This window comes from Capsella rubella, unplaced genomic scaffold (assembly GCF_000375325.1).
Source record: "Capsella rubella cultivar Monte Gargano unplaced genomic scaffold, Caprub1_0 scaffold_8, whole genome shotgun sequence".
Taxonomy (NCBI): Eukaryota; Viridiplantae; Streptophyta; class Magnoliopsida; order Brassicales; family Brassicaceae; genus Capsella; species Capsella rubella.
Window position 1 is genome coordinate 7,068,253 of NW_006238916.1, and position 25,525 is coordinate 7,093,777.

Consider the following 25,525-nt stretch of genomic DNA (forward strand, 5'->3'; position numbering starts at 1 on the left):
TCATCATTTTTAACTCATCTTTGCGAATGAAGACTTCAATCAGTTTTTATATATGTACTGATTAATTATTTCTTTTTCTTAAATTAAGCTTTGTTTAACGAGGCTTTGTACTAAATGGCAAAAGTTGAATGATATGAAAGAAAATAGCAATAAGAGCAAATAAAAATATTTGTTACGTTCATAAGTTTTTGGTCGAGTTTAAATGATTTTACCTTCTTTTTTTTTTTTGGTAAAAAAAAAATGATGATGATGTTCTAGAATTGATGATGACCGTAAAAAAAATGATGACTGTAAATGATTTTACCTTATTTGCTACGAGACAAACGTGCATGCTATTTTCTTACGTATGCATCTAAGAATTGGAGATTAGAGTTTATGATTTTAGGTGTAGGGTTCTAGAATTCGATTTGCTAAATTAGATAAAAACAAATTATAGAAAAAAATTACTCATACCGTAAGAATGAAATTCATACATAATAATATATATTTCTGTTCTAATGTTATTTTCTACTAAACTTTTTACAGAAAAGTAGTTGTGGTTTCTTGAGTTTTTTGCGTATATCTCAATACGAAATCGTTTGGTTGTAAGAAAAAAACCCCATAAATTGGGGAACTAATCAAAATGTGAACAAAGGGCTCATACTTCATCTTGTTATATAGTAGTTTGTTATAATCTCCCAAAGATATAAGTTAAAACATTGGAAATCTGATCTTAAACTGTCCGCAATGGACTTCCATATTTTATGTTTTATTCTCGTCGTAATTTTGACATTCCATAACCCATGTTATTCGGATAAAGGTACGTACAATTATACTAGTTAATGGACGTACATGTTTAATAACATTTATCACCTGACTGTTACGTTATGTTGGTTTATAAACGTATTGTTCATGTAAAAACAGGGTATTACGGATTTATGAAAGATGCAACATTAGCACCAACTTATGCTCGTTTCGACTACATAATCATCGGAGGAGGAACCTCAGGGTGTGCATTAGCCGCAACGCTCTCTCAAAACGCCAACGTTCTGGTTCTTGAACGTGGCGGCTCTCCCTATGACAATCCCGCGGCTATGGATATCGAAAACTTTGCCAACACACTCTTAAACACCACACCTAAAGCTTGGTCGCAGCTTTTTATATCCGAGGACGGCGTTTACAACCATCGTGCGCGTGTCCTTGGTGGAGACTCGGTGCTGAACGCTGGGTTTTACTCACGTGCGGAGAAGTCTTACGTGAAGAAGGCTGAGTGGGATATAGATGAAGTGGAAGCTGCTTACGAGTGGGTCGAGGAGAAACTTGTGTTCAAGCCACAAGTGATGGGGTGGCAATCAGCACTGAGAGATGGGCTTTTGGAAGCTGAGGTGGTTCCATACAACGGTTTCACGTACGATCATATCAATGGGACTAAGATCGGCGGTACGATCTTTGACCCTGCCGGCCATAGACACTCGGCTGCAAATCTATTAGAGTATGCTAATCCGGACAAGATTGTTGTCTACTTGCACGCTCTTGTTCACAAAATCCTCTTCACCACCAAAGGTACGTAATTGTTTCATAATTTCATGCATATATATATATTTTTTAATATATAGTTTGGATATGAAAACTCTGTTTTGGACAGGAAGAGAGAGGCCTAAGGCGTACGGAGTAATATATGAGGACGCTAATGGAGTGTACCACAAGGCGGAGCTTGCGAAAAACGCAATGAACGAGGTTATTTTGTCTGCCGGCGCCATTGGTAGCCCACAACTATTGATGTTGAGTGGTATTGGTCCTAAGTCCCATCTTGAGTCCCACAAGGTGGATCCAGTGGTTCTCGATCAACCCATGGTTGGGCAAGGGATGGGAGATAATGCGATGAACTCTGTTATCGTTCCTTCTCCTCAACTTGTAGAACTGTCCCTCATAGAGGTCGTTGGAATCACTAACTTCGACGATTTTATTGAAGGTGGAAGTGGCTTAAACCTCTCTTGTAACTTGACCCGTAGGTTTTTCGATGTTATGAACGAGGTACAATATAAATACACATTAAAGGTTATTACTCAATCATGCATGAGACTATATATATATGTAACTTTCCATGACGCATAATCATATTATGAATGCAGAATCTCTCAACTCAATCCTTGGATCTTCGATTGAACATTATGGAAAATTTGGGCGTGATCTTCCACAAAATCGACGGACCGGTCTCTAGAGGTTACTTAGAACTCCGGAACACAAACCCAGATGATAACCCTTCAGTGACATTTAACTACTACCAAGAACAAGAAGATCTTGATAGATGTGTTAAAGGACTTGAAACCATTATTAAAGTGATAAATTCAAAGACTTTCTCCAAGTACAAGTACCCTGGTGTGACCGTGCATGAGCTGTTAGGTCTCATGTTGGGCCTTCCCACCAATCTGAGGCCGAGACACTTGAGCTCAATTTTCAACTTGAAGCAGTTTTGCATCGACACTGTGATGACTATTTGGCATTACCATGGAGGTTGCCAAGTTGGAAGAGTGGTCGACAAGAATTACAAAGTCTTAGGCATAGATGCCTTAAGGGTCATCGATGGATCCACATTTCTCAAGTCTCCGGGGACTAATCCACAAGCCACGGTCATGATGCTCGGAAGGTAAAATGCTGATCCCAACTAATGATCATGTGATTCTTGGAGATATATATATATACGATTGTTGAGTGTTATGTGTGTAGGTATATGGGGCAAAGGATTCTTCGTGAGAGAGCTGCTTCTCGAGAAAAAGAGTGTTATTCTTCAATCGTTTCTCCAACTCAAGATGAGACCAGTGTTTCATATTCATCGTCCAAGAAACTCTGAATTCAAAGCAACATAATCAGAAGTGTTATATGTAATCACATTATTTCATAAACAAAAACCGATTAAACCATACTATTAATGATTTTATTTTTGTCCACTATCTAAAGAATCTCTACAATTAGTGGAATCTCAACATATGGTAAAAGTTTTCAAGTCCGCAATCTCAACTTCTCTCACATTTCACTAACCATACTGGGCTTACACTACTAATCCATGTACATGTGCCCCCGAAGACCATGAGCTCTCTAGGGAGATGTTGTACTAATATGGGCTTATTTGGGCCTTATTTGGGCTTACAATAGGTCCAAATAGACGGTTCAATAACTCGAATAAAGTAAGTCAATCGGAATACAAACATATATCAATTAATTAATTCAGGAGATCAAAGCTTTTCGCCATTGCTTTGTTACTCTGCAACGATTGTTTAGGGTTTATCGAGAAGGAGAAGGCGATTGCTAAAAAATTCGACTTTAATGGCTGACGAAGATTACAACGAAGTCGATGACTTGGGGTAATTCTCATCTCATGCTCTCTCCGTCTCCTTATGTAATCGTTGTTTTGTGACTCGATTTCAAAAGATGTGTTCTTCTTCTCGACGAATTCGTAAAAACGATTCAGATCAAATTGGACTAGCTATTGTCTCTAAATTAACAGTTTTTAGACATGGGTTTCTTTCGATTGCTTCGGTTTTGTTCAGCGTAGCATTGATTCTATTCGATTTTAAGGTAGAAACCCTAAGTTCATCGTCGTTTAATTGAGAAAAAGCTATTTTTTTGGTTGCTCTCTGAGCGTTTCGAGTGAAACTAGTGACTAAATTGTAGAAAAATGGGCTATGGGTGAACCAAAGAAGTCAATTTTTTCAAAACTGATTTCGTTTATATCTTACAAATTGTTTGATTACTTTCAATTTGCAGGTACGAGGATGAGCCAGTGGAGCCTGAGATTGAAGTAAGCGAAAGTTTTAATCTTTGTAGAAGAGACATGGATGTTGCATATTATACAACATTCTGTTTCTGATGAGTTTTTTTTTGTTGGGTTCGTGTGTGTAGGAAGGAGTAGAGGAAGATGCTGATATGAAGGAGAATGATGATATCAATGGAGAGCCTATTGAAGCAGAAGATAAGGTTGAAACTGAAGCCGTACAACGTCCACGAAAAACGTCAAAGTTTATGACCAAGTATGAGCGTGCACGTATACTCGGCACTCGGGCTTTGCAGATTAGGTATGGTTCTTTCTTTCCCTTCATGACTGTTAAAATTATGTCCTTATCTTATAGATCTTCATTTTGTTAAGAAATCATCATCATTTTTGTAGTTATTGAGAGTACTTAGTTAGTCTGAGAACAATCTTTGTACTGTTAAGTTTGCTCGAGAAGCTTCATTTTCAATACTGATTTTTTGTCTGGTACAGCATGAATGCTCCTGTTATGGTCGAGCTAGAGGGAGAGACTGATCCACTTGAGGTATGCTACTGCCTTGTTGTTGTTTTCTGACATGTTCTGTATGTCAGTAAAATTAGATATATAAATCAAACGCCTGAGCTAATTTATTATGATTTGGCTTTAGATTGCAATGAAGGAACTTAGGCAACGGAAGATTCCATTCACTATCAGACGCTACCTACCTGATGGGAGGTGAGAATTGCATCAATCTTATCAAAATTTTGAGCTTATATTCTTCTCTTCATTCACTTGATCTCTTCTTTTCTTGTGACTAACTTATGACTCTGAATCAGTTTCGAGGAATGGGGAGTTGATGAACTGATTGTGGAAGACTCGTGGAAGCGTCAAGTCGGTGGTGATTGAGAATCTGACCAGAGAGAAATCTGTATGTTGCTAGCTTTTGCTTTCATATGTTTGTTATATCTCTGATACTTAAGTAGAGCCACAAATAACTGAAACTTATGTGTACTGCCGACTATGTTGTTGGGTTTATATATTCCAAAAATTGCAAAACCAGAAGTCTCAAGTTCAGTAGTTTCCAGTTCGACCATTATTATACATAATAGAAACAGAACATGGACAGATGTAGACATTCAGCCTATTTAAGTTCATCATACATTGATTAAATCAATTCCAAGATCAAGATTTTTCAAAGCAAACTTCTCTAAGTAATATCTTATGAGTCCTCTTCAATCTTTTTGTGGTAAGCTGCTCTCTCTTGAAGAATCTTTTGGCCCATATACCTAATCATAATAACATCAAGACAATCAGTTAACCAAATCTTCAACATATTTTGGATTATTCGATCATTTGGTTTATGCATTTACCTTCCGAGCATCATAACCGTAGCTTGAGGATTAGTCCCGGGGGACTTGAGAAATGTGGATCCATCAATGACCCTTAATGAATCGAGGCCTAAGACTTTGTAATTCTTGTCAACAACTCTTCCAACTTGGCAACCTCCATGGTAATGCCAAATTGTCATTACAGTGTCGATGCAAAACTGCTGCAAATTGAACACCGATGTTATGTGCTTCGGCCTTAGATTGGTGGGAACGCTAAGTATTAAATCGAGCAGGCCTTGTATGGTAGCGTCCGGGTACTTGAATTTGGAGAAGGCCTTGGATTTGATCACTTTAATAATGGTGTTGATCCCGTCAACACACTTCTTTAGATCCTCTGGTTCTTGATAATAGTTGAACCTCACCAAAGGATTATCATCTGGATTTGTGTTCCTAAGCTCCAAATGACCTCTCGAGACCGGTCCAGCGATTTTCTGAAGGATCAAACCGGCTCTGGTGGTCGCATTCAATAGAGGATCTATGGAATTGAAAAACTTTGTAATGGATTGGGTCGACCATGTTGGAGATGTAGCACTAGCAGTACGGCTTGTCTGTATCTTAACACAATAAAAGGAAACAGATTTAACATATAGTTTCATGAATATAAATATAACATATATAGTTTCATTATCTGTATATTATACCTCGTTGAGATAATTCAAAACACCATCGAAAAATTTACGGGTCCAACTATAAGAGAAGATGACACCACTTGCTCCTTCAATGTAACTATCAAACTTTGTGATCCCAACGACTTGTATTAGAGAAACCTCGACTGGCGTGGGAGAAGGAATATAGATGGCATTCATCGGATTGTCTCCCATCCCTTGCCCCACCATAGGATGATCTAAGACCACCGGTTTAATCCCGTGAGCCGCGAGATGAGCCGCGGGACCTATGCCGCTCAGCATCAACAATTGCGGGCTCCCAATGGCACCCGCGGACAAAATCACCTCGTTCATTGCGTTCTTCTCTAACTCTGCCTTGTGTAACACTCCATTTGCGTCTTGAAATATAACTCCGTATGCTTTTGGCCTCGGCCTTCCTGTCCAATACATAAGTTTTCGTGTCTTTAGTGGACGTGGACATATAAAACCGAACCAAATCCAAACTGTTTAGTGTTTCAATGAAACTGAACTGAAATCGATCTTACTCTTGGCTAAAGATAACCTAACCTAATCTAACGATATCTAATATCTCTTTACATGAATATATACGATATTAATCAACTATTTTTGTATTCTTTTAAGCTAATCTTGATTACATGACTACCGAAATTAAAGAGTCCCGTTTCTACAAAACCGATAAAACCAAGAAGAACTGAACCGAAACTAAACTGGATTTGCTTGCTCTTAACCAAATAATAGAACATAGGCAAAAAAGATGTGTAAATGAATCAAATACCTTTGGTGGTAAAGAGGATCTTGTGAACAGAAGCGTGCAAGTAGACAACAATTGTGTTGGGATTAGCATATTCTAACAAGTCAGCTGCCGTGTGTCTATGACCAGCACGGTCAAAGATCGTACCGCCGACCTTAGTCCCGTAGTTATGATCGTACGTGAAACCATTATACGGATACTCACCAGCCTCCAAAAGCCCATCTCTCAACGCCGTTTGCCACCCCATCATGGGCGGTTCAAACGCTACTTTGTTCTCGACCCACTCGTAAGCAGCTTCAACTTCATCGCTCTTCCACTCAGTCTCCTTCACGTACTCTTCTCCCGCACGTGTGTAGAACCCGGCGTTTAACACCGAGCCTCCACCGAGGACACGGGCACGTGTGTTGTAAACGCCGTCCTCGGATACAAAAAGCTGCGACCAAGATTTGGGAGATGTGTTCGAGAGCGTGGTTGCGAAGCTTCCAATATCTGTGGCCGTCGGGTCGTCGTACGGAGCCCCGCCTCGTTCGAGAACCAAAACGCTAGCGTTTTGAGATAGCGTCGCGGCCAACGCGCAACCGGAGGTTCCTCCTCCGATGATTATGTAGTCGAACCTAGCGAACATTGGTGCAACTGTTGCATCTTTCATAAAACTGTAATAGCCAGCTTCACGTAAAAAAATAACGATACATATTAACTCTATAGTAATAATACAAATGTTAATGAATAAATTTATCGTGACACATTGAATGATACGTAATAATAAAACAATACCTTGATCTGGAAAACACAAGGAATGGGAGATGAATGTTACGACGAGAACTATGCGACCTAACCATAATATTTGTAAACCCATTACGGTGAAAGATTATGGTTTTGTTTCTTTATATTTAGATTTAGAGCAAAAAATAAGAATAGGTTTGATGGGGTTTATATAATAAGACGATGCATGAGCCTCTTTTCGTTCTGTACTCTTTATGAGAGAGAGAGGAAGCTTTTATGGTTCACCAACACTTATTTATTGGTCATAGATTCATACAAAGATTTTAGTGTCTTGGTAAAGTTTATAAGAAAATAAAGAAGGGATGTTCTTGTTTCTAGTATGTACTCTAATTACTAATTATGTGAAATCTTTTTTTTTTGTCGCCGAATTATGTGAAATCTTTGCAAGTATATATAAACGAATTTTTCACAAAAATGAACGTTATGTTCGATGAAAGTTCTAAAACAACAATGATGTAATTAGTATTTGTTTATTATCTTACATGTAAAGATCTTATCGCAACCACCTACTAATGACAGTATTCATAAAAAAACTTAGTGCACTAGCTACTTCTTTTTACACACCACACAAAAAATATATATGAAACACATTTTGCATGTATTTTGTAACGATATACGTTTATGTATCATTTTGTATATACTAGTATTTCTAAACTCCTAATCAATTCACAATGTGATATATCTACCCAAGTTCCATAATTTATTACGATATACAAACAAGCAGTTGGCAATGTACTAATGTCCGAAGTAAAGAGAAACATGAGTTAATGAGTTATGCAAAAGCCACTTGCTAATTTTGTTTTTGATTTGAACTCTGATATACTTATTTGAGACTATAACAAGTTGTATAACAACGACCGTCATGAAATAGAAAGAAGATAGCTCCAACTATGGACTGCCCACTACTTTGTTTATATATAAGTGATAAGTTATCAATTCTCTCTTTTAAGTTTTGGTTTATTAAAAACGTGCATTTTAATTTCATTAATTGGTTTTAGTCTATTTAGAGGAATGTTGATAAGTTATGATGGATTTAGTAGTTCGCAGATCTCAAAAACATATCGGGTAGTCGTGGAATAACATCTACCGATCGATCTAGCTAACTTTTTTTATGAGCCTACTTTTTTGTTGCCGGGCCTCAACTTTTTAATTTAATTTGATTGCTTTCCTGTTTTTTTTTTTCCTCATGTTCTTAATAACTATCTTAAAAATTGTTATAATCTCAAGTTGTTTGTTAAGTTTCATGAATTTTCAACTTAAAATCGAATAACAATTAAATTCAAAAAAAAAAAATTCGAATAACAATGAGTGGATTGATACATACATCTTATACAAAAAATATTTTTAATTTAGAGGGATTTGAAAGGTTACAAAAACCGCGATTTACGATTTTTGTAACCATCAAGGTGTAAAATTTTTTCCCTTTGTCTTTGTTTCAATGGGATTAAAAATCATCTTCATTCCTTCATCTTTGGACTTAGTCCAATCCTCATAAACTAAAAACATTAGTTGATAAGTGAAAATTTCATCAAATATCTTAAGTTGAAAGAGGTAGAGTAGGCCAAGTTTTGGGCTTATTATTTCTGAACTTTATCTTATTTGTTGGGCTTGTGCTGGTTTTATAAGCCCATTACGAAATATTATTAAATTTGTAAGTCCATCTTCTTCTTCTTCTTCTTCTTCTTCTTCACTTCCGATTTCTACTTTATCCGATCAGATCAGCGCCGGCGAGAATCTAAGGTAACCTTCTTCACCTCTTCTACCGAACATACTCAGATTCATTTGTTCCTCAATCATCGATTCCAAATTTTGTTTCGATTCGTCCATTTGCTGTGTAGGATTTGAACTTGTTCGTCTATTGATATGATCTTATTAGTAGACTTAGCTACGTTAATCGAACTAGAAATTGAGATTATTTGATTGTATAATCAAATCTGTAGCTTAAGATGTCTAGTTAACTCGATGTATGAGCTATAACCCTAATTTATTTATGTCTGTCTTTGAAATGTGTTTATTGGGTAAAGAAGAAGATGAGTGGTGAAGTTGTATTAGCTGCTAGAGTATACCGTGACCTTCTCAAAGCAGTGGTGAAACATATTGGTAAAGAAGACCACAAGGCTCATTTCTTAGACTTTGTTAAGCAAGAGTTTAGGAAGAATGTATCAAACTCGGAGAAGATGAACCTCGCCCGCAATTACGCGTATCTTCTTAATAGCATTCATTCTCACAAGGTCAAGTCTTTTTTTTTTTTGTTATGATTTGGTCTTAGTCACTTTGGTAGTTGTTACAAAGGAAGCATGATCTATATCTAGCTAAATCAATGTAGTTGTTGTGTTTACACTTCTCTCACATGGATATGTTGTTTGCAGGATTTGCTCTTCTCATACAACATTGCGGTTGATAGAACTGAAGAAATGAAACGCGTGCTTAATAAATCTGCAGCGAGTGTAGGGCTTCGTCTTCCCGAGGTTTACGAGTCTTGATCAATGCATACGCATTCCGAGAGATGAGTTGTTCGGGTTTCTTCATTTCTTTGGACAGATTTTGGGTAAAATTTTGAATAAATGTGATACTAGATAGATGTAGCCACTAGCCAGAGAGCTCTTCTCTTTTAAGATTCTAAGTATTGACATATTGACAACACCCCAGATGTGTGGGTTACAATTTTTGTTGTGTTGTACCGCATTTGTTTTGGCATAGCAATATGCCAATATGTGTATCAAGAACATATTTATGTTCTGAAGCCACCAATGGAAGAGAACTCTGAAGCAATTGCAGATTCTGATATAAAGAAGCCTGCCAAAGTAATGAAAAGATCTTCTTGAAGTATTTCTAGTTTTCCTATAATCAAACTAGTCGTTGACTTTATCAAAATTATCTTTTGATATTGCTAAACGTTATCCAAAAGATAAGAAGACCATCCAAGTCTAGAAAACTAAAAGCTGTTTAGAGGAACTGTTCTGATTATGTCTATATTTGGATGAGTAAAAAGTGGTAAACTAGATTTGTGATGAGAAAATAGAAAGACTAACCATATGGGTTTTATCCTATCCAAAATTTGTAAAAGCCATCCACCGCTAGTGTTTATCTGGTTCTTGTATTTTTCTCTATTTATTTATTTAGTGGAGACTTTGATGCTGACACCTTTTATTTACTTAATCATTCTTTTAAGGCTCTGGTTCTGGTAGCTTTGGCTTAATCTAATAGCTGAGATCAATAGAGAGAGCTTTCAGCTGAGAGTAGCAGAGAAGAGTTATGGGGAAAGGAGGAATGTCTCGCGGAGAAGGCTCAAAGGTTGAAGAAGAGAACATGGCTGCTTGGTTAGTTGGTCTCAATACTCTCAAGATCCAACCTTTTCTTCTTCCTTCCGTTGGTAAGACAATAATTTTATTTGGGATTTAAGTTAGTTGGATTGTCCTCCAAAGCCTTGGAAACTGATAGATTTATGTTCTTGCCAAGGTCCTCATGATGTGAGAGTTAGGATGAAAGCTGTTGGTATATGTGGAAGTGATGTTCATTACCTAAAGGTACTTAGAATATAATCAGAGAGAATCTTGATTCTTTTCTTTGATTTGTTATGGCTCTTGACATTGGTTTTTGATGGGTGTGAATGTTACAAAACAAAGACCATGAGATGTGCGGATTTTGTGGTGAAAGAACCTATGGTGATTGGACATGAATGTGCTGGGATCATTGAAGAAGTAGGTGAAGAAGTGAAACATCTAGTGGTTGGTGACCGTGTGGCTCTTGAACCTGGGATCAGTTGTTGGAGATGCAATCTCTGCAGGGAAGGACGATACAACCTTTGTCCAGAGATGAAGTTCTTTGCTACACCACCAGTTCATGGCTCTCTAGCTAACCAAGTGGTGCACCCTGCGGATCTATGCTTTAAATTGCCTGAGAATGTGAGTTTGGAGGAAGGAGCAATGTGTGAACCACTGAGTGTTGGTGTGCATGCTTGTCGCCGAGCTGAGGTTGGCCCTGAAACAAATGTATTGGTAATGGGAGCTGGACCTATTGGCCTTGTCACCATGTTGGCCGCTCGGGCTTTCGGTGTGCCTAGAATTGTTATTGTGGATGTTGATGAGAACCGTTTATCCGTAGCCAAACAGCTTGGTGCACATGGAATTGTTCAAGTGACAACAAACTTGGAGGTTCTTTACACTGTTTTTATTTGCCAAATCTTTCTGAAACCAGTTGTGATCTGATTGTATAAAGATAAGAACCTATCCTCTTTCACTTTTGCAGGATGTTGGTTCTGAGGTTGAACAAATCCAGAAAGCTATGGGGTCAAACATTGATGTGACATTCGATTGTGCAGGTTTTAACAAAACCATGTCTACAGCATTAGCAGCCACTCGGTGTGGCGGTAAAGTCTGTCTTGTCGGAATGGGTCACGGAGTAATGACTGTCCCTCTCACTCCTGCAGCTGCAAGGTAACCTCTTTTGAGTTTTTACAATAACTATCAAAGCAAGAAACTCTGAAAACAATCGCATGATCCACAAAAGTAAATGTGTTATTTTGAGACAGGGAGGTAGATGTGGTAGGTGTGTTCAGGTACAAGAACACATGGCCTTTGTGTCTTGAGTTCCTGACAAGTGGTAAGATTGATGTAAAGCCACTCATAACCCACAGATTCGGTTTCTCTCAGAAGGAAGTGGAAGACGCCTTTGAAACCAGTGCTCGTGGGAGCAATGCCATCAAAGTTATGTTCAATCTGTGAAAACAATCTTTGCTTTTCTAAGAGTTTTTAAGGTTTCTGTAATAAGAATGCTTCTGTAATTTTGTTATTCAGTGTACATCAACTCTGAATCACTCTTGAATAGATATCCTTTATGACAAATTGACCATACAATCCAAACGTTACAAGACAAATGCTGAAATTGGACAAAAAGGGACCTAAATTCTCCCAATTCTGTCTCAAAGCTCCTAACATGACACGATCTTGGCCACTGTCCATCTCTTCAGACCATGGCTTCTACAAGGAGGACCTCAACAAGAAAGAAACGTTTCAACAGACCCATATATAATGGTACAAGAAAACCGTAGAAAAGAACTCTTTGATGATCGCATCAAACTTTCTCAAGACGAAGCCGTGGTTGGTTCAGTGCACCATTTCCATACTTTGACTTGACCAGTTCCATCACCCGTGAAAAATATGCCCCCGGGACCTATCTGGATTGCCCGTATCTCTTGCTTTGCAAAGATTTTTCCCCTCTCGGTAAATCTAATGAACGATCATAAGTTATCAGAAACAACAAAAGAAGAATTGAAGAATTCAGACATAAAAGTTGCAAAACTTACGATGGTAAGTCATAGAGGCGCAAGGTATTGTCATTGCAAGAGCATAACAAAACTGGCTTGGCTTCTGCATCATGTACACCACATAGAGCTAGCACTCCCTGGATTCCGTTTAGACATGCCAAAGTTTATTAGTTACATTACAAACCGAATGGGACCATAAGAGAGGGTAACACATTTATAAAAGTAACCATACATGTTCTTCTTTGTGAGTGTATGTTACTTCCAAGTTGCCACCTTCCATTGCAGCCCATATCTACAGCAGAAAGACACATCAACGAGAGAAGAACGAAATTTCCAAGAAAGTTATGAAGTTGAAGAAAGAGGAATTAACCTTAACCGTGTTGTCTAATGAACATGACAAGAGAAACTGATCCCAGCAAATGAGAGACATCACAACTGATGTATGATCCGTGAGTGTTTGTATACATTGCAGATTATCCAGGCTCCAAACCTGTTAAACAAAGAACATGTAAACCAAAAAGATGAGCTGAATTCAAACGAACAAATAGAAAAGGGAGTTTAAATTTCAAGGATCATAAACAATACAAGTACTTACTTTTATAGATTTGTCCATAGAACCCGAATAAAGTCTGTTTGCCCCAACATATAATGTAACAACTGCAAGTGTGTGGCCTGTCAGTGAAGCCGCCGGTTCAAAGCAGTTGGTGGCAGTATTAAATCTCCATGCCAAAATAGAGCCATCCTGAACAGAAAATAAAGAATTTGTGAATTACTTACAAAAAGCTGACATATTGGGCAGAGATATCAGCAAAAAAAAAAAAGCACTTGGAATTTTACCTGTGTACCAGCGAAAAGAAGATCAGTACCCACAACGAGAGAATATACTTGGCCAACAGGTCCATTTAGACTCAGGTCTGCATTGGTCTCAATATTCCACGCCTGCATAAAAAAAAACACAATGAGATATAACCCAACAAGCATATAGGAATGAAAGGGATTCCTCGATATGTATTGTGATAGTCACAGAAAAGTACTTCTATAAGAGGAATCATACTGAGAACTTGCCTTGACAAGATTTGGCATGCCAACCAATAGCCACGGGCCTTCACTAAGCACACAGCCAACTTCCCCACCAAGTTTAAGTACTCCTGTACACTAATCAAAAGAGAAAACAACAAAATCCACCATAAGTAAACTTGATCAAGTCTTTCACAAGTTCTTTTCCTAATTTGACAACAAAGACACCAGTTGCCATCAATATATCCATCTATGCTCATTACTCTACTTGCGACAAATTACATCCTTTTGAGTCACTCTGCATCTTAACCAAACACTGATAACTACTGGAGTTGGATAGTAATACAACAAGATTGACAAAAAAATTCATTCTCTTACGCTACTCTACATCCTAACCAAACAAATCTATCAGAGAGGTCAGCTTAAAACAAAAAAGGTCCTCTGAGCAAACCATACCTGTCCAGAAGCACAATCCCAAACACGCAAGGTCTCATCTTTACTCCCAGTATAAAGCTTATCAGACCCCGAAGGCAGAGCAATACCACTAACGAGCTTCTCATGACCATCAAGCTGAGTTAACAACGAGAAGCTATCCCCTTTACTCCAACAATGCAAGTATCTACACTTATCACCATACGAGCAATTCCCATCTACCCAAAAGTTGCAAACTTTCTCCGTCTTGGTCACCGTTCTGTTCCCACCAAATCTCCCCCAACTACTATTCGAGTTCCCGTTAAACCCAGGTCCTCTCCGATGACTCGGACCCGCAAAACCAGATTCCTCAGCTACCCTTTTGTTCGTATAACCCGGAGCACCCTGACCCTGACCAGGACCAGGACCCGGTAATTCTCTATGTAGATAAGGGCAAGGAGAACGATTACAACGCCCAGCTCGCCAGTGAAAGCAAACCTTTTGTCTTGTATCATTCGGTGCCATCGGACGATTTGACCCGCCGCCTCCGCCACCGCCGCCGAGTCTATTGAAGACTCGTTTGTTTCCTCCGTTCAAATCAAAATCCATATTTTTGCCTCTCTCTATAGATTAAAACAACAACAGCGACGGATACAAATTAATACAAGACTAGAAATTTTGAAATAAGGACTTAGTTCTGTAAGTATCGGAACGGATCGGTGGCTGATTCAAAAACCGATCAAAAATCAAGCGGCAAAATTGGGAGAAAACCCTAGAAATTATTACCAAAAGAATCTCGAACAAGTAGTGTAAAAGTTATAGAAAAAAAAAAAAATTTGGGATTTTGTTGTGAATGTGTGAAGTTAAGCAATGGAGAGAAAAGAGAGAAACTTGAAGTGGATTTGGGATTTGGTTTATAAGCTTTTGGATCTTCGTGGAGCGGACAGAACTAGTAGAGAGAGAGAAGAAAGTGAAATACCAAACCAGTCGCGTCAGCTTGACGACAATGTTTAGTTACCTTTTTAGCCCTAAGATGGCTCTATTTTACAAAATTGTTTTATCTCGGTTGAAAGTTGAAACCGGTTCTGATTTAGACCGGAACAATCAAAACCGGTTAATTTGAGAAACAAAGAAGTGTGATCTTTGGCTTTTTGTCAGTTGGTCTGGGAGTGATAAGAGCAAAATTATTGATAGTCTCTTAATATTAGCTCTTAACATTATTAAAAAGCTAAGAACATCTAAAATATGTTAGGTTTATCTCTTAATTAAGAGATTTTTTAGTAATAAAACATAATTTTCATCTAATTAGTTATATATTTAAGCTAAAAATATTCCAAGATACTACCATTAAAGATGGTCTAAGGTTTTGAATTTTCTATACTATTTTTACAAATTAATATTTAATATTTATTTTACATTATCAAATGTATATTAAAAACGTTTAATGAGTTTATTTCATTCACCACTGAAAAACAAACTCAAGGCACCCACGATCCTTATATACACTAGCTATGCTCAATGAAGGGTTTGTGAATCTAGCCGAGCCAAGAAACCCCAAAACTTTCTCAACTCAAAGAAAATGACATTTGAGGAAGAAAGATAGTGAGTGGGACTTGTTTTATTCTCCAGTGTTTTTGCTTAGTGGAGAAAGAGAGATGCATGATTTGAGCAGTGTCGAGATCTGGCCTTTACCACACAAAGCGTAAGAAGTTGGCAGGAGCACAGAACCACATATATAGAGATGCTAAATTAGTCTAATGGTCAAGGGCTCAAGGCTCTCTCTTACTCAATTTCTCCTTCCACGTGTTTGAAGAACTAATGTGTAAAAGATTTCCTTCAATTTTAAATTCGCATAAGAATAAGATGATGCTACTAATAAAAAAATGTGATTGCACCCTTTTTACTACCAATGTGCACGTCAAACAAACTCACACCTCCATCGACCTGATTCTTTAAACAGAAACAACTAATATACGACGAATACTTTAATACCCTACGTAGGGTATTACTTGGGAAATTTGATCAATATAACACACTTGTCATTTCCAGAATATTTGATAGTAGTATATTTATCTAATGATTCTAAACCAAGAGAAATGTATTCACAATTTGATCAACAACAACAACTAAAAACAAAACATTCTAAAGATATATAATATGGAATTATTAAACTTTTGGTACCAAAAAATCAGGTACGGAACTACGGACCAATCTTAGAAGTCCAAATAATCTCTAACTAAATTATTATTATTCAGAAAATTACAAAAATTAAAACATTAATCGCCAAAACTCCATAGGTGTCCGCGTCATTATGATTCTATTTTGACACATCAAATACTCTATCCACAATATTCAGATGTACAACTACAACACACCAAAATATTTTTAAAATTGATTTTTTTTAATTTGATCAACATCTTGTTACAAAACAAAACATTTCAAAGAATAATGACTAATAATAAAATATACGACTTAATACTTTTAATACTCCAAATTTTGGTACCAAACCATAAAAACTCAGGTACGGAACTACGGACCAATCCTAGAAGTCCAAATAATCTCTGACTAACTTATTTTATCCAAAACCAATCGTTTATATATGTAAAAAACTAATCGTTAAAGTTCCAGAGTGACACGTCACCATCACCGTCAAAGTCGTTATGGTTCCAGCCAAGTTCCGGCGGCGGCAAAAGCATCCCCTCCGCCATGTTCTCAAAAAACTTGGGAAACCCGAAAACATCCTCTTCATCCATAAAAAAAACACCACTCTGACTCTGCTCCTCCACCATTCTCTCCCCTTCACTCACAGCCACCTCTCCCTCAACCACCGCAGTTTTCGATCCTTCCGTCGTAACACTCTCATTCTGAAACGCCATCGCAGCCTCAGCCGCAGCTTTCTGAATCTCCTTAGGACAAGTAGTCTCAGGAATACGAAGCCGCCACGCAGAGTCAGCGAAATTGAGACAAGCAGAGCGACCACGTAGAGCCAAAGCAGCAACGTCGTGAGCACGAGCAGCCATTTCAACCGTTGGAAACGTACCTAACCAAATCCTAGATTTCTTGTTAGGCTCTCTAACTTCACAAACCCATTTCCCAGAGTTCCTCTGACGAACTCCTCTGTAAATCGGATGACGCGTCTCACGAAACTTCTTCCTCCCAGCTCGTTTCTTAGGACAGCTCGAAGCTAGCTTTGGTGAACACTCACTACTGTCTGAAACCGGAGACCTATGATCAGAGGAGATTGAGAGAAACGAGTCCGAGAAAGCAGAGCTAAAAGGGTTCATAATGGATAAGATATTTAATTTCTCTTTCTATGTGTGTTTCCGGATTTCAGATGTGTTGGAACTTTTTGGGATATTTTTATTATTACAGAAAGTGTGAAGAAGGGTTCTGTCTTTTCTTTTATTTTATAAGGAAAAAAATAACACGGAGGGTTCTGGTGAAGACAACTGTCCCACGGTATTTGGTTGACACGTGTCGTTCTGAATCACTTTACTTAGTCCGAGTGTATTGTGTACTGTGTCGGTTTTGTATTCGATAGTTCAGTTTGGTTATGTTCGGAGGAAGGGGACGATTTATAGAAAAAGACAAAAGAGGCTTTCGTTTTAATTTTTAAAAAGTGAAAGAGATAGGTTGGGGATGACGTCACCAGGACACGGTTTTGACAGTTGGAGTGTAAACTGCTCGCTTTTGGTTCGAGAGGTGAGCCACGTTAGAAGGGACGGTGCGTCCGCTGTCGAGCCACGGCTTTGTGTTTTTTTTTCACGCGTTTTTGGGAAATATTTGTTTTTGGAAATCTTTTGGATTTTTTGTCTAAATGCTTATTTTTGGAAAATTCTTTTTGGATATTTTATTCTATGGACTTCTTCTTTTAGATTTTATTTTATTTTATAGTAATCATTTCTTCTTTCGTTGAGTCGAACATATTTATTGTTATTAAATATGCAAAATTTTGTGTACGTGGCCAAATGTTGTGTTTCTTTTCATTACTTGTAACCTTTTCTGGAAACTTTTGTTTATTGAGACACTAACTTCGGTTTGGTTGGTCGTTTGACGATTTTTTTGGTCTCATAAACAAAACAAAAAAAAAAGATAATTCTGAACAAATTGGTTTCTAATGAGGTATCATTCTTAATTAACTTTTGATTAGTAAAATAAAATAAATGTGATTCATCTTATAATTAGTGTTTAAGAAAGTAATGGAAGACGGTGATTAAACACTCAATGCCCATAATGTTTAATAAGGGTCTAAATGATTTTAGACGGTTTAGGCGTTTACAAAATAAAATATTTTATATATAATATTATGGATAAAAATATGTAAAAATATATATTTGAGAAACAAAAATAGAGAAAAACATATATTTAATTTAAATCAACATGAATATTTTATAACTATGTATATGGATATAAGACTTATAAATTAAACTAGACGAAATTAAAAACTATAAAAACATAGTTTCTGAAATTTTAGGCGGTCGTCTAGACATCGGCTAAGTTCTTGACGCCGGGAAAATAGCAAAAATCAACTCAAATTATTTGCTGGCGGTATTTTTATATCAAAACTACGACATATGTTCCTACCTAAAAAAATTACGATATCCGACAAATAATAACCTAAACTCACAAAAAATTCAAATTCTCATCCTAAACTATATGAAATCAGTCAAAATTAACATATACCGAAACGGAGTTAGTTAACCACTTAACGGCGATGACTCAGCCGACAACGTGGCAATGCCGGAACATCAGAGTTGAGTAATATGACATCGTCTCGTGAGTTTAGGGTTCTCAAATTAAAAAATTGCTAAACTCCGATGTGAGATCAGATGCCCGTCATTGAATTTTAGTAAAGTTTCAATAAACCTTTCAACTCTGATGTGAGATCAGCAAAGATATTTCAAAAATTTGAGTAAATTTTCAATAAACCTTTCAACTAAAAATAAATAAACCATCAATTAGACGACGCAGACTCCATCAACGCTTGTGTATCGACTCTGTAAACAATTGAAAATCAAGTCAAGTCCTACAATGATGGTTCTCGATTCACTCTTTGAGTTGGCCTCCAAAGCTGCAAGTTTTTGGTTCCATGTCATATAGAGTTTTTGCCTCCAAAACAATGTGGTTCATGTTCTCATCCTCCTCTACAAGCCAATATGTCTCCAGAATCTTCAAAGCCTTCTCGCAGATCACAATATTATCGTCGCTTTGCAGGTTCTCAATCTTTTCTAGCCCTTCCGCACCTTCAATCAGTAGAGCATAACAGTTCTTGTCTTCTGTCTTCTTTGCAGCCTCTCCGGTCTTCAAAATGTTTTCCAACCCATTCAGACACTTTAAGATGGTTTTCATATCTTCACATACTAGGATATCACATAAAGGTTTTATGCAACTCTGCTCCACCATGTATCTGCATCACACCAATGGAGATTGTGACTTGATGATCTATAACCAATGACAAAGAGAGAAGGCAAGGACGTACTTGATTTGATCATGAGAACCACTTAAGGCCACATTTGAAATTGCCCATACAGCTTCTTTCTTCAACTCAAATTCAGTATTTTGAGCCAGATAAACCAAGGTTGGAATAAAATTTGCATCAATAACTGTCTGTAATCACCAATGGGGGAAAAGAAAGAAAAACAAATATAGAAAAAAAGAATTAGTGATTGCCAAAGATTAAGGATATAGCAACAAAAGTTGCTCACCTGAATTTGTTCTTCTGTGCCTGCAGTGATGTTTGAAATCACCCAGCAAGCATGCCTCTTTATGTTTTTCTCATAGTTTCCAGTAAGCAAGTTTGAAAGAATGGGTAAAGCACCACAATTTATCACACACTGAGAATAAGTTCAAAGAGGAAGATTCAGAGCCTAAGAGTAGATGTAAAACAAAGCATTGTGTTGTTTGGTTGCATTCAAGATACTAATACAACTTACATACCTGAGTATGCTGATTATTTCCAGCAGCTATAGCCCCAATGGTACGAACTGCAAGAACAAGTATTGCAGGAGAAGGGTGTCTGCAAAAGAAAAAGAAAAAATGTCAGTCTTCCTTATCCAAACATGTCACAGAGGCTTGAATATGTTTTGAGAAGTACTAACTGGAGAAATTGAATTAGTTTTCGGACAAAGCCAGCCTCAATCAAACTTTGGATTCCATCTTCAGAACCATTAGACATATTACATAGTGTCAAGCAAGCATGTTTCAAGACTTCTTCATCATTTGACTGAAGAAGTAGTTCAAGTGCAGGGAGAGCAGGTTTCACCTGTTGAATCATACTCACATAGGTTTAAAATCATTGGACATATACAAACAGAGGAAACAGAGAAAGAGAGTGAGAGAGAGAAGTAAGAAGACCTGCTCGAAGGCGGGTGAAGGCCTGCCACGACACAAGTTACACAAAGTCCAAGTGGCAATCCTGAGCGTAGTATCATTGTACAGCAAACGCAACAGTGGCATCAATACTCCACAATGAAGAACAATATCACGGTAACGTGTTGAATGGCCAGCAAGATTATTCAGTGCCCATATAGCCTACAAGAATAAACTTCAAAACTCAGTAACTGTAACAAATCATTCATATCTACTAGTAAAGTAGAATACACTTACCTGCTCACGGACATAATCTTTAGGAGAAGCAAGAAGGTGAATTAAGATTGGAACAGCTCCGTGACCAACGACCTCCTCCGGTTTTTCAGTAGCAAGGTTTGTGAGAATCCAAGCTACCTCATACTAGAAAAGATCATTGTTAATATATTGGAATCAAATATCATCAAAAGATATTAACTTTGGTGGGTAGGGACGTTTTCTTCTAACTTGAAGCTTAGGGAACTCTTCCTTGCAAAGAAACTGAACGAGACGATGCAAAACTTCAGATCGTATCACACTTTCAGAAGGACGAGTTATATCTCCTGGAAGAAACATTCGAGTTAATGATAAAAGACAAATCTTTCAAAATCTAGATATCAGGAAAAGTAAAGAGAGAGAGAAGAAAAAAAACAGAGGAAGCGTTTCATTACTCTGTGATAGAATACTTCTGATCTTGGCAGTGGATTCAAACTGCAATGAAGGATCATCTGACCAAACACCATCGATTATAGCTTTTGATACTTCTTCCTCCTCCTACAGTAAAGATTCCATCAATCGAAACCCTAAAACCAACACAAAATCATCACTAGAGAGTGATTACTTGTGAGATAAGTTTAGACAGACCTCTGTTCTCAGCGACATGGCTTTCTCCTCTCCAAAAGAAATTTACAGAAACTTGATAGAGAAACCGTAAAAATCTCAACTGAAACGTGAAATGAGGCAAAGATTTATGCAACTGAGCAAGAATACAAAAGAAAAAGATAAAATGGTCAAGGAGCCAAATAAAACAGATGAATTTAAACGAGGCGAAGAAAAACCAAGGTTTTTGTATATCAATCCAGTCTTCTAAACCAACCAAAATCAACGTTTCATTTTGATTTACTTTCAATTTATTCGGTTTACTCCAACCCCCAAATTTTCAATTTGTTAGGTGTTGCAAACAGAGAATGATTAGCATCATCATTTCAACAGAAGCAGATCATATTACCTTCTCAGCGAGATCTAGCTTTATCTGCTTCCCAAATTGTAGTTTGTCAATCGAAATGAACTTTTCCGGGGTTTCAGCGCCGCGCCGCCATCGGGATTCGAGGGTTTGAGAACAAAGATTTATGAGTTTACTTATAGCTGCATTTTGATATGAATCTCTACAAATTGTACTTTTAAGTGGGGATTTATGGAAAGTTGGAGAACTCATAAATGTCTCATAAACCATTTATGGAATTTGACTCTCACACTCACTCTTTGAGTTTGACTCTTCATTCAAAGTTGCAAGATTTTGGTTCCATGGAAGAGTTTGTTGTGTCTCCTCCTCATCTTCTTCAGGTCAAACCTTCATAGCCTTCCCTTGGATTTCATAGTGGTTGCGAGAATCGTAGGTTCTCAATCTTTTCCACCCCTTCCACGCTATCAATCAGTTGGTAATAGATAGTTTGCATCTTCGGTGTTCTTCTCTGCCTCTCCGACCTTCAAAATGTTTTCCAATCCATTCAAACACTCAATGATAGCTCTAATCTCTGGACATACCAGGAAATCATATACCAGGCCTCAGTCACAAATCCTAGATTCGATAATTTACAACAGCCCTTAACGAAAACTGAGACAAACCATTAGTTTTCAGAAAGCAACTCATACCACTATAATGAACTTGACTTTGGCTTTACCGCATGAATGAATGCACAATTATCTTGGCTTATGTTAAGAATGGTTCTGCTTTTCATTTCAATTACATCAACCAGAGCTCTTTTGAACTCTAATAGTTCTAGATTAATTCGTAGACTCAAACATCATGAATCAGATGCCAAGGTCATCGTCACTATCATCATCACTACCACTCAACGCAAAGTCTCCTTCATCCTCCACCCACTCATCTTCCGAAAACGCAGACACATTAAACCTCCCAAACCCATCACTCTCCACCGTCATCTCCGCCCTCTCATCCTCATCATACGACAACGAAAACAGCTCATCCCCACCAAATCCCACCTCACTCTCCTCCTCCTCAAACTGTGGTCTCTTCCCCGGAATCAAATCCTTCTCCCCTATCTCTCCCTTCTCCACACCAATCCAAGGCACCCACAAATCAGCATGCCTTCCCAACGCCCTATCCCTATCACTAACCACCAATGTCCCAAGATCAGCCTCCCTAGCTTTTCTCAACATATCTGAAAAATCCTTATCATCCGAAACCAAAACCAACCAATCAATCCCTCTAGTCATCGAATGCTGTATTTGTCTCTTCACCGCCCAATCCGCCGCTTGTGGCTTATCCTCCACAGTCTTCACATAAACCCCTGCTCGCCGGAGCTCCGCCTCTAAACCATATCCAACTTTAGGAGTCAACAACCTCCTCGCTGCTTCATTATACTTCTCATTCCCTGAAACATAACGTTCTTTAAACTTCTGACGCTTCTTACCTTTCAAAGATCTCATCCTATTCACTTTCTTCTGTCTCTCTCTTTCATGAAGCTGCTTGAAATGTTTTTTCAATTCAAGATTGGTTTTACACTTCCTCCCACATACTCCACAGATGTAAGGCTCAATTGGAGTCACTTCTCCTTTTCTCTCCATGAAATCAAGATTCCTCCTTTCACGTCTCTCTTCGACGACCCAATGAGGTAAATGGATAAAAGCATGACGATTTGCGTAAGCGGAGATCTCAACGACTCTGCCGAGCTTCTCCGCGACTTTACGGAGAGCTGTTGCTGCTTCGAACGGTGGACCTCGTGGTGGTTTGTTGTCTAAGTCCCACAAGACTACAACTTTCTTCTCCTTTGGAGCAAAGACACCTTCTTTGTTCCTCACCAAATCGATTTCTGACGAAGATGCTGATTTCAGACATGATGTGATCGGGCGTAGACGGCGAAGTGGGAAGCTGGGGAATTTAGGGTTTTGGAATTTGGAATCAGAGAAGGTAAAGAAGTGAGATTTGTGAGAAAGGAAGGGTTTTGGATAAAGGGTCTCAATTGAATTACAGAACAAACTCATTGGAAGCTTCCGGAGAGGAACCAGTGACAGTGAAATTGGCGTAGGTGATTGGTTGTTTTGGGAGATATTGATTTAGGTCTCGTAGACGCGTATCATAGAGATGGTGGTACCTCTGGTCCGGAGAAGTTTGGGTGAGGATTGTTACCTTAGCAAGTCCGGCGAGGAAGACGACGGCTGTGAGGATATGCTGCTTAACAAAAAGTATTATCCTTTGGTTTTATTGTTTGAGAGCCTCTAATTGGACTAGAAGGTCTTGAAGGGGAGAGACTTTTTCCTTCTTTTTCACTTACATCTCTCAAACAAAAATAAAATTACATAGGATAAATTATGCTACTCTAGGAATGGTTTGGTATTAAGATTTGTGTTTTAGTTGTGCTTAAATCGAAGTTGTGTAACGACAACCTAAGAGATTTTATATGTGGTGCCCAAACCTAAGACAAAAGTGATACTAAAAAAAACTTTTAAGATAGTTGTAAAACCAGTACAAGTTTATTCAAAGATGTGAGACTACTAAAGATGCATGTGAAACATTACATAAACCACTAATCTTAAGAGGAACATAGTGGACATGATGGTATCTCTCAATTTGAAATCATACGGGTGAGTTGTCAGTTGTGTTCTATAACAAGTGACGGACAAATTCTAGGCAGTAGGCAAGAAATTGGTTAAGAAGGTTTTGAGGTATCTTTATGCAAATTTGAATGCACAAAATGTTATCATAAATGTTGCAATTGACCCACATAACATTAGAGTTTGAAGAAGTTATTATCTATATACATGCACAAAAGGTTGTCAAACATGATATAAATGGTTTGATAGCTGATAAAGATGTGCCCATGTGTGTGTGGTCTGATGTTTAAGTTCCAAAACATAAGATTTCTCCTCTGCAGTTATTACATCACACAGTACTATGTTGCATTTTCAGATTTTAAGATTACCAAAATGGATCAGTTACCACAAAAAAATTTTGTGTTGTTTCTAGATACTTCTATATACAGTATATCTTATATAATATAACAAGGTTTTTTCTAACTTTTCACTACGTTACGACATTTGACGCTCTCTATTGATGACATGTGTCATCTTTTATTTTTAATTAATTATTTTCATTTTTATTTTTAACTAAAACACAATATTTAACTCACACTTTAATATAAGAACGAAATTTCTCTACTCAATTTTATTCAACAAAAAATTAATAAGAATTAACTCTCACAATTGTTGATTTACTATATTTCTCTACTCAATTTTATTCAACACAAAATTAAAAAGAATTAACTCCCAAAAATGTTGATTTACTATCACATAATTAAAGTGAAAAAAGAACATAGTATTTTATAATAAAATAAATCATATATATATATATATATATATATATATATATATAAGTAAGGTTTCACTATCTTCTTATTGGACTATTTTTATATAATTCTTTTTTAATTATGTTTTCAACTAAACCAAAAATAAAACACATTTAGTTATATATATATATATATATATATATATATATTAAACTCACACTTTAATATAAAACTGAAGAAAAAATTATTTTAATTAAGGCACAAATAAAAAAAATTTGATCATATATATTTATCTCACACTTTAATTTAAAACCAAAAAATATATATTCAATTAAAATACAATTAATTATATACATTTAACTCACACTTTAATATAAAAACTGAAATAATATAAATTTGCATTAACTATATTTTTCTACTCAATTTTAGTCAACACACAATTAATTAGAATTAACTCCCAAAACATTTTCTTCTAAATTGTAACTCTCATCACTTCTCATCTTATAAATACTCATTCTCTCATTCTCTCATTCCCTCCTCCTCTTCCACTTTACCTCAAATATTCTATAATTTTGTTTGTTTGGTTTTGTGTTTTTTTTTGTTGGTTGTTTGTTGTTGTATGAGCTGAAAAATAAATTTAAATACCATTGTAAAAGTTTAGTCTAAATTTTAATTTTTAGACAC

The 25,525-nt window shown here is 37.1% G+C and overlaps 9 protein-coding genes across 13 annotated transcripts; 4 read left to right on the forward strand and 5 right to left on the reverse strand.

Annotated features, from left to right (window-relative positions):
• The first annotated feature begins 689 nt into the window (after positions 1–689).
• LOC17875613 (protein HOTHEAD) lies at positions 690–2,630 on the forward strand. Its single transcript, XM_023786462.1, has 4 exons — positions 690–799; positions 904–1,542; positions 1,625–2,013; positions 2,112–2,630. Exons 1-4 carry the CDS (start codon positions 727–729, stop codon positions 2,628–2,630), a joined length of 1,620 nt encoding a protein of 539 aa, XP_023642230.1. The 5' UTR covers positions 690–726.
• A 581-nt stretch (positions 2,631–3,211) lies between these two features.
• On the forward strand, positions 3,212–4,790 carry LOC17877372 (DNA-directed RNA polymerases II, IV and V subunit 6A). Its single transcript, XM_006281219.2, has 6 exons — positions 3,212–3,341; positions 3,745–3,778; positions 3,880–4,052; positions 4,241–4,292; positions 4,396–4,463; positions 4,565–4,790. The coding sequence occupies exons 1-6, from the start codon at positions 3,304–3,306 to the stop codon at positions 4,632–4,634; spliced, it is 435 nt and encodes a 144-aa protein (XP_006281281.1). The 5' UTR covers positions 3,212–3,303; the 3' UTR covers positions 4,635–4,790.
• Positions 4,791–4,900: 110 nt separating this feature from the next.
• Positions 4,901–7,471, reverse strand: LOC17877171 (protein HOTHEAD). 2 transcript variants are annotated; one of them, XM_023777773.1, is made up of 5 exons: positions 7,268–7,471; positions 6,518–7,146; positions 5,758–6,158; positions 5,099–5,670; positions 4,901–5,014 (listed from the first exon to the last, which is right to left on the reverse strand). In XM_023777773.1, the coding sequence occupies exons 1-5, from the start codon at positions 7,330–7,332 to the stop codon at positions 4,948–4,950; spliced, it is 1,734 nt and encodes a 577-aa protein (XP_023633541.1). In that variant the 5' UTR covers positions 7,333–7,471; the 3' UTR covers positions 4,901–4,947. The 2 variants fall into 2 exon arrangements, with proteins under 2 accessions (XP_023633541.1, XP_006281639.1); XM_006281577.2 differs by having other exon boundaries at positions 6,518–7,159.
• Positions 7,472–8,938: 1,467 nt separating this feature from the next.
• LOC17877333 lies at positions 8,939–10,084 on the forward strand. 2 transcript variants are annotated; one of them, XM_023779518.1, is made up of 3 exons: positions 8,939–9,016; positions 9,304–9,507; positions 9,646–10,084. In XM_023779518.1, exons 2-3 carry the CDS (start codon positions 9,307–9,309, stop codon positions 9,757–9,759), a joined length of 315 nt encoding a protein of 104 aa, XP_023635286.1. In that variant the 5' UTR covers positions 8,939–9,016; positions 9,304–9,306; the 3' UTR covers positions 9,760–10,084. The 2 variants fall into 2 exon arrangements, with proteins under 2 accessions (XP_023635286.1, XP_023635284.1); XM_023779516.1 differs by having other exon boundaries at positions 8,943–9,016; positions 9,301–9,507.
• A 300-nt stretch (positions 10,085–10,384) lies between these two features.
• Positions 10,385–12,120, forward strand: LOC17874643 (sorbitol dehydrogenase). The gene is made up of 5 exons (XM_006280617.2): positions 10,385–10,649; positions 10,736–10,803; positions 10,903–11,430; positions 11,525–11,712; positions 11,808–12,120. Exons 1-5 carry the CDS (start codon positions 10,532–10,534, stop codon positions 11,998–12,000), a joined length of 1,095 nt encoding a protein of 364 aa, XP_006280679.1. The 5' UTR covers positions 10,385–10,531; the 3' UTR covers positions 12,001–12,120.
• LOC17876413 (zinc finger CCCH domain-containing protein 63) lies at positions 12,079–14,914 on the reverse strand. Its single transcript, XM_006279557.2, has 8 exons — positions 14,016–14,914; positions 13,608–13,697; positions 13,380–13,481; positions 13,138–13,284; positions 12,913–13,032; positions 12,775–12,834; positions 12,582–12,679; positions 12,079–12,504 (listed from the first exon to the last, which is right to left on the reverse strand). Exons 1-8 carry the CDS (start codon positions 14,577–14,579, stop codon positions 12,360–12,362), a joined length of 1,326 nt encoding a protein of 441 aa, XP_006279619.1. The 5' UTR covers positions 14,580–14,914; the 3' UTR covers positions 12,079–12,359.
• Positions 14,915–16,466: 1,552 nt separating this feature from the next.
• Positions 16,467–17,254, reverse strand: LOC17877356 (dehydration-responsive element-binding protein 1D). 2 transcript variants are annotated; one of them, XM_023786536.1, is made up of 2 exons: positions 16,826–17,254; positions 16,467–16,789 (listed from the first exon to the last, which is right to left on the reverse strand). In XM_023786536.1, exons 1-2 carry the CDS (start codon positions 17,252–17,254, stop codon positions 16,580–16,582), a joined length of 639 nt encoding a protein of 212 aa, XP_023642304.1. In that variant the 3' UTR covers positions 16,467–16,579. The 2 variants fall into 2 exon arrangements, with proteins under 2 accessions (XP_023642304.1, XP_006281628.1); XM_006281566.2 differs by having other exon boundaries at positions 16,467–17,254.
• A 1,592-nt stretch (positions 17,255–18,846) lies between these two features.
• Positions 18,847–22,278, reverse strand: LOC17876180 (importin subunit alpha-8). Of its 2 annotated transcripts, none has more exons than XM_023785099.1 (12): positions 22,188–22,278; positions 21,544–22,019; positions 21,180–21,258; positions 20,987–21,089; positions 20,784–20,878; positions 20,577–20,699; positions 20,325–20,501; positions 20,069–20,232; positions 19,908–19,986; positions 19,676–19,804; positions 19,450–19,577; positions 18,847–19,377 (listed from the first exon to the last, which is right to left on the reverse strand). In XM_023785099.1, exons 3-12 carry the CDS (start codon positions 21,195–21,197, stop codon positions 19,017–19,019), a joined length of 1,377 nt encoding a protein of 458 aa, XP_023640867.1. In that variant the 5' UTR covers positions 21,198–21,258; positions 21,544–22,019; positions 22,188–22,278; the 3' UTR covers positions 18,847–19,016. The 2 variants fall into 2 exon arrangements, with proteins under 2 accessions (XP_023640867.1, XP_023640865.1); XM_023785097.1 differs by having other exon boundaries at positions 21,544–22,069.
• On the reverse strand, positions 22,227–23,735 carry LOC111831215. The gene has a single exon (XM_023785104.1). It carries the CDS (start codon positions 23,538–23,540, stop codon positions 22,347–22,349), a length of 1,194 nt encoding a protein of 397 aa, XP_023640872.1. The 5' UTR covers positions 23,541–23,735; the 3' UTR covers positions 22,227–22,346.
• Between the last annotated feature and the right edge of the window lie 1,790 nt (positions 23,736–25,525).